Source organism: Zeus faber (assembly GCF_960531495.2).
Source record: "Zeus faber genome assembly, contig: SCAFFOLD_46, whole genome shotgun sequence".
In the NCBI taxonomy this organism is placed as follows: domain Eukaryota; kingdom Metazoa; phylum Chordata; class Actinopteri; order Zeiformes; family Zeidae; genus Zeus; species Zeus faber.
The window spans coordinates 115,001-122,500 of record NW_028293066.1 but is presented as its reverse complement, the minus strand read 5'-3'; the positions used below and the strand labels follow the sequence as shown (position 1 = coordinate 122,500).

The window sequence follows — 7,500 nt, the reverse complement described above, 5'->3', positions numbered from 1 at the left end:
GTTTCCTATGTAATGGAAGCAGCATGGGGTGAGGGTGGGATGCCTGGTCAGACGCAGCCCTCCTCAGGGCGTGGCAGCGCTGGGAGCTTTGTTTTTTGTAGCTCTGCAGTGACGCTATGAAGTTTGGGTTTTAATGATGAAAGTAAATTTGGGCGAAATGCCACAGCAACCTGGAAGTTCTGTACAACACTGTCATCAACCTTCCAGTCCAATCACACTGAAGCCATCTACACACACACACACACACACACACACACACACACACTCACATACACACTCTCGTACACACACAGGTTCCTCTACACTGTGTGGTACACACTTACTTTGAGTTATGTCATTTATTTGTCTTTCTTGCAGCTCCACCTCTGGTGTCCTGCTCCCTCACATTGTATCTGAATATTGATTTGCACATGGTGTACCTTCTCCATCCTGCTAACCCTAACCCTTACCCTGTCGTGTCTTAGCAGCTTCAGCAGCTTCTTCTTCTTCTTCTTCTTCTTCTTCTTCTTTGGGATTATTTTTGTGGTTCCCCTGAAAAACTGATTTTCATGTACATATTAAAATTAATCATAGAAAAATTAAAATCAATTCAAGTCGAATATATACAGTATGAAGAGAAGGTGTCATTTCTAGGCTTAATATACTTTACTATATTCCAGTGTTTCCCAAAGTGTGGCCGGCGGCCCCCTGGTGGGACGTGACGAGGGAGAGGGGACGGCAGGGGTCATTTCAAATAAAAAAGTTTTTAATTTCGAATTTTGTGATTAAGTTTGAAATGACCATAGAATATTTATGATGAAATGTTTACATTTTAAAAAAGTCATCATTGTTATATAACAAAGCCATGGTTTGAAATGACGTGTTATTATCCTTTTGTCAATTATTTTCACGATCATATATATATATTTTCTGTGGTTTGCTTCGGCAACAGAAGATTTTCAGATTTCAAAATGGGCCGAGACGTTTTGAAGTCTGGGAGCGGCTGCCCGAAGACAATATTGGGGATGGTAGCTCAGGAGGTAGAGCTGGTGGTCTAGTGATCTAAAGGTTGCTGGTTGGATCCCAGGCTCCTCCTGATAGCATGCTGTAGTGTCCTTGAGCAAGACACTTAACCCCTCATTGCTCCTGATGGCTGCGTCCGTCGGTGTTTGAATAATTGTAAGTCGCTTTGGATAAAAGCGTCTGATCAATGACTAAATGTAAATGTAAATGTAAATATTAACCCGAGAAAAAAGAGTAAACCACACCAAAAATGATATGTAATGATATTTAATTATGTGTCCAGTCTTGAAAAATGTGCCACGTAAGCAAATATTCATCAGAATGGGAGATTTATGAATTGTACTTAATGTCATCAGAAGGTGAATTGTTGTTTATTGACAATTGGCGATTATTGATGTATGTCTGCCCATCCATCTGTCTTTTTGTCTATCTGTACAACTACATTATATATCAATCAACATCATTTTTACTTTATCATCTTAAATGTTTGGATGCAGTGATATTTGAATGATCCTACGATAACAATAATGATCTTTCCAAACTCCTGTCACCGAGTTCCAAAGCCGTAAGAGGAAGTGGTGACGTTGGCCTTGCTGCGACGACCGTCCCTGATCTCACCCGCTTCGTCTCCTTCTCCTCGTCAGGCCCGAGTCGGGCATCAGCAGGTTCACCCACCGCCTGTCCCTGAAGGAGCGTCCGGCCGCGTCGGAGAAGCGCTCGCAGGACCGAGCTCCGTCCTACCGGAGGCGCTCGCTCAGCCTGGACTGGTAAGAGCCGTCCGGAGGTGACGTCCCGTTACCGTCCCATTACGCCGCCGTTTGCGTTTCCTCTCCTCAAATGTGGGCGTGAAAGAAAGGCGTGCTCGCCGCCCTGCTGGGCTCCCTCTGTTTCGAGGGTTCAGAGTTGAAAAACAACACAGGGCTCCAAAAAGTTCTGAGGAGGAATCAAGTTCTGCAGCAACTGTCACGACAAGACGGAAAAAAACACAAACGCATACAAGAACACCCTGAGAATGAAGTACCACAAGTAAAAGTATAGAAGTACTTAAATGTTACTTAAAGTATTCAAATTAAATGTACTTTAAGTACTAATACTACAATACTTAGTAAGTAATGAATATGTAGTACAAGTACAACTGTACTTTTTCTTTTTCAGATCAGAGCTCATGAAAATCAAGTTCCAGACAACCTCTAGGTGTTGATGTGGAGCCGGTGCTCCAGTACTAAATCACTTTGGCTTGGTCGTCATATATCATATAAATATAAATCCACCCTTGTTTAAACTCAAACAACGTGACTGTGTTGGGAAAGTAGTGGAGTAAAAGTCGAAGGTCTCTCAAACTGAACATACTTGTGTATGTACAGATACTTGTAATTTACCAAATGTACTTGGGTTGCAGTAACAAAGTACTTATATATATATAAGTCGTTCCTTTCCACCGCCAGGAGCCAGTGAGGATTTGGGGTTGGTGGAAGGGGGGGCTGGGTGGGCTCTCACTCGGTCCCAGCGTCTGGGTTTGGTTGGAGAGCGCCAGGCGGCTCCAGTGGCGCCAGCTCATCTTGCTCTTGTAAAGCTCCATTCCTCAGGCAGCCGATGAAAGGAGTTTGAAAGCCTTCCATCACGGGGCTGCCACTGCCGCCCCGCCTGCGGGAACCCGTCCCACTCCCCGCTCCCTCTCTTCCCTCTCACTCCACCTCTCTCCTCATCTGCTTGTCTATCTCCCATTCCATCCATCCTGTCCATCTGGCTTCCACCTCCTTCTCTCTCTCTCTCTCGCTCTCTCTCTCTCCTGGCTGCTTCCCTGGTGCTCATCCCCTCATCGGCAGCGGAGCAGATCCGACACTTCCCTTTACACTTCATTATGTCAAGAGCAGAATATCCAATAGCCTGTGACCAATAACGGTCACAGGCCCTTGACCCGGGCTCCAGCTTTTTAACGGCCGAGTAGGGAATAAAGCCCGGACGGTCCGGGCCCCCCGCGAGGGTTCCAGCCGCTGTCTTCCACGGCTCCTGTGCGGGGTTCCCCGCCGGGACTCCCGGCCCAGTGTGAGGTCTCGCCGGCTCTGTTGTCGGCCTTACGAGGCCCCGGCTGTGTGGTCCGGGACCGACGAGGACTGTGTGTTCCTCGGAGCGGAGGTGTGGTGCTGTTTTGCGGGCGCTGGCATGGCGGTGTGAGGTCTCCCGAGTCTGCTGTAGCGCTGGGGAGACCTGGCCTTTAAAGTTCAGACCCCTGCTTGATGTGGTCTGCTTCTAATGAAACCCGGCGGGGGAGATTGGCCACGCTGGCTTTACGAGAGGGGATGCGAAGAGGTCGGCCGCAGCTGGATTCCTGACTTTCTACCGGAGAACCGCTGCTGAACCAACGCAAGGCGATGGGCCCTCGTGACATCATAATTGGGGAACCCCAGTGGGACCCGGGGGGGTGTCAAGGGGGAGCGTGCTGAGTCATGCTACCGGGAGGTGAAACAGGGTCAGCCTGGCTGGAGACCAGAGCAGCCTAGCTCCGCTCTGGTATGCACAGTCATTCCCCACGCCGTCCGAAGGGAAACACGTTTGCTCGTAGCTTCTATTAAAAACATCCCTCGGGCCGTGCGAATATTTGGAATTGTTGGAGGTTTTTATCGTTTCTTGGAGTGTCTTGGAGTCGACTTTGCCAACGCTCTGGTCAGATCCTGCAGAAGGTTTATAGTAAGAAATCCTATCACAGAAGTTTATTACTAAAGTACTGTGATATTTATGCTGCATTTTATATCTAAGTTATCTGAAGTGTACGATTTACCACTTGATCATTACATAGAAATGGATTCACCACATTGGACAGCGGAAATATTTACAGAATACAAGGATTAAAAAAATGCAGGAACATTCAGTCTCAGTTTGAATCTAGAACATGAGAGTTTGTTCTCTCTTGCTATGTACTCGCAAACATGTTGAACGAGTTTATCCACAAGCATCAGACCAGACCTGGCGTTCAGCCATCAGCCAGAAATGGAAAAGCGCCGTAAAACGGTAGGTCGCTTCATCATGTCGTTAGCGGAGTGCCGGTCTTCAGGAAGGTACTCACACCAAAGGCTCTGCCGCGTCTAAGCTGTACTGGCACCTACGAGTCGTACATGAGATCCATGGCAATATTAGATCCTTCAAAGCCAAACTGTGAAACGCCCGTTCTCCTGCTTTTTGGGCTTCTCTCTGCTCGTGTTTCTCGCCTGCATCCACCATCACCAGCACAACTCGCCCCAAATGGCTCAGTTTCACTGCATCTTGAAAATGAAGCCGCAAATCACCAGGCTTGCTTTGGTTCCTTCTCCAGCTCAACAATAACACCACAGAACTGACCAAAAATGTCCCAAAAGCTTTGCTTTGTTCTCAAAATGGGTCAGAAAAACAGAGAAGCTGGTAGGGGAGCATTTAGTTTTATTAACACAAACTGAATGTGCAGTGAAAATTGAAAAAGACTGATACGTTGGAAATCCTGCAGGGTATGGCTTTGAGTTGGCGTCACCAGAGCCCCTGGAAGCAGGCGGGACCTTGGGAAAACATGTTAATAAAATAAAAATGGCTGTGTTATTGTTATTGGAAATCACAGTAAGTGGGCCTGAGGGAACAGAGGGGAGGATGGAGAGAGAGAGAGGAGAGGTAGAGATGAAGAGGAAAAAAGATGTGGAGAGGAAATGAAGGGGGTGGAGGGCAGGTCGTTAGCTGCCTGTCAATATGGCTGACTTTCTGCACCACGTCCAGAACTCAGTCTAGGAAATTCAGGGAGTTGTACCGCAGCAGGAATCGATTGGAAAATAAACTCCAAAAGGCAGCCTGAGATGTTTGGGAAAAAATGTTAACAAAAAATGCAAACATTACCCAACCTGGACTGAAGTGTACACCGTCTGCCCTTGTTGAGAAATGTTCTGGGTTCACCTCGTACGAGCAATCATGTCACATCACACACGATCACTCCATGATCCCAGAACTTTATCTTCACGGCCGTTTATTATTATCTGTACGAGTCTGGATTCGCGTTTTCGTGAACTCTCTTGACGTCATCGCTCACGGTCAAGTTCTGTTCCCAAGTCACATAAAGCCAAGAACATCTAAAATGCCCAGATGTGTGTTGGCTCAGGCCAAAACATCAAGGATATTTCGTTACTTGACGGTGTTGACTAAGATGTCCCAGCACTGATGCCTTCAACGACGCCACCACTGAAGGCGACCCAATGGATACCTTGTTCCCAAGGACAAACTGGAGCGCCATTCTTGAGAACTTGGTGTTGATAAATATAAGGAAAATTACTGACTTGATCGGGGAATCCACAATTTTGTCACAGACGAAACATCAAATCTCTGTCTAACTCCAAAAGGAAATGATATCCTCACATTTTTTGATTCTATGTGCCGAAATTTCCAGATTTTCAGTGAAGCTACATCAGTACAGGATGAATACAGATGGACTGGTCATGGTCCATGCTTTGGGAAGCGGGAAAGCAGGGTTTCACTTGGCCAGTATGACCAGAGAGAGAGTTCCTGAAACGTTGCCCTCTACAGTACCGGAGCACAAACTCAACATGGCACTTAAATACTGAGTCACATACCATTTGACAAAGAATTCATAAAAGATCGGGGTGGGGTAATGATACAGCAAATGTAATGATAAAACAATAATCAAGTTATATACGTATTATCTCCCTCCCTCTCTTGCTCTTCTCTCCTCTCTCTGCCCCGCCCCCTCTCGGGACGGTAAACATGGCGCCGATCGTCGTCTCTCTGAGAGAGAGAGCAGGCCAACTGTTGGCTTCAATGGCCAGGGGTCAAACACACACACCCTTTCTCCCTGAGTGGGTGGCATATGGTGAGCCAGGCAGGGACCCCATTGGTGTGTATTTCTCACACACACACACACACACACATACACACAGAAGGCGTGGAGCCACCCAGGCTAGGCCTAGAGTCGCAACAGGAGACGTAGTGTCACCACAGTGTGTGTGTGTTTGTGAGAACACCAGTATAACCAGTGGAGACGCCACTGCTGTTTCACTGCTCATCCAAATTAGAGAGATTTACCTCGAAACACACACACACATCCAACAGGTGGCAGGCATCCATCCAACAGGTGGCAGGCCTTGCTTGGCACAGCAGGCTGTTCAGAGGTTAAACACACACACACACACACACACATGCACACTGATGGAGAGACAGAGAGACAGAAAGAGCGAGGGAGAAAGTTCTAAAATGGACTTGGCAGAGACAAGGGAAAAGACAGAGCGACAATACCTTTGTGTGTCCACACGGTGTGCTGTTGTGCTCTGAAGTAGTTTTCCACCAGTTGGTGAAAGGTTCCTGCACGGATCCAGAGGAACCCGTTCAGTTCCTAATGTCAACGTACACAACACAAGCACACTCACACACAGCTTCCCAGCTGCAAAATGAGGTTAAGGAACAGCCAGTGAGAAGGTTGGGGTCCTTCTTTCAGGGTTAGGGTTGTACTTGTAGGGTTAGGCCCTAAAACTAGGGTCCTACTTGTAGTGTAAGGGTTGTACTTATAGGGTTTGGGTTGTACTTGTAGGGTTAGGGTGCTGCTTGCAGCGTTAGAGTCCTAGAGTCAGGTTTGCAGCATTCTGTTTGCAGGGTTAGAGTCCTACGTGTAGGGTTAGGGTTCTTCTGCAGGGTTGGAGTCCTACGTGTTGGGTTAGGGTTCTACTGGCAGGGTTAGAGTCGTACGTGTACAGTTAGGGTTCTGCTTGCAGGGTTAGTCTCCTACATGTAGGGTTATAGTTCTGCTTGCAGGGTTAGAGTACAACGTGTAGGGTAAGGGTTCTGCTTGCAGGGTGAGTGTCCTATGTGTCAGGTTAGGGTTCTGCTGGCAGGGTTAAAGTCTCCGGTTTAGGATTAGGGTTCTGCTTTCAGGGTTACAGTCTTAGAGCCTACGTGTAGGGTTAGGATTCTGCTTGCAGGGTTAGAGTCCTAGGTGTAGGGTTAGGGTTCTGCCTGCAGGCTTACAGTCCTACATGTAGGGTTATGGTTCTGCTTGCAGGGTTAGCATTCTGCTTGCAGGGTTCGAGTCCTATGTGTAGGGTCATGGTTCTGCTTTCAGGGTCACAGTCCTAGAGTCTTACGTGTTGGGTTATGGTTCTGCTTGCAGGGTTAGAGTACAACGTGTAGGGTAAGGGTTCTGCTTGCAGGGTAAGTGTCCTATGTGTCGGGTTAGAGTTCTGCTGGCAGGGTTAAAGTCCCGGCTTTAGGGTCATGGTTCTGCTTGCAGGATTAGAGTCTGACGTGTCTGGTTAGAGTTCTGCTTGCAGGGTTAAAGTCCCGGGTTTGGGGTTAGGGTTCTGCTTGCAGGGTTAGAGTCGTACGTGTAGGGTTAGCGTTCTGCTTGCAGGGACAGACTCCTACGTGTAGGGTCATGGTTCTGCTTTCAGGGTTACGGTCCTAGAGCCTATGTGTAGGGTTAGGATTCTGCTTGCAGGGTTAGAGTCCTACATGTAGGGTTAGGGTTCTACTAGCAGG

At 47.7% G+C, this 7,500-nt stretch overlaps 1 protein-coding gene across 1 annotated transcript in view; it reads left to right on the top strand.

Moving 5' to 3' along the window:
• ankfn1b (ankyrin repeat and fibronectin type III domain containing 1b) overlaps positions 1–7,500 on the top strand; it is a gene marked incomplete at both ends in the record, with an annotated part of 89,402 nt that overhangs the window by 31,030 nt on the left and 50,872 nt on the right. Inside the window, one exon of the mRNA XM_080024688.1 lies at positions 1,647–1,769. Coding sequence (XP_079880814.1) covers positions 1,647–1,769 — 123 coding nt within the window. The remainder of the gene's footprint in view (positions 1–1,646; positions 1,770–7,500) is intronic.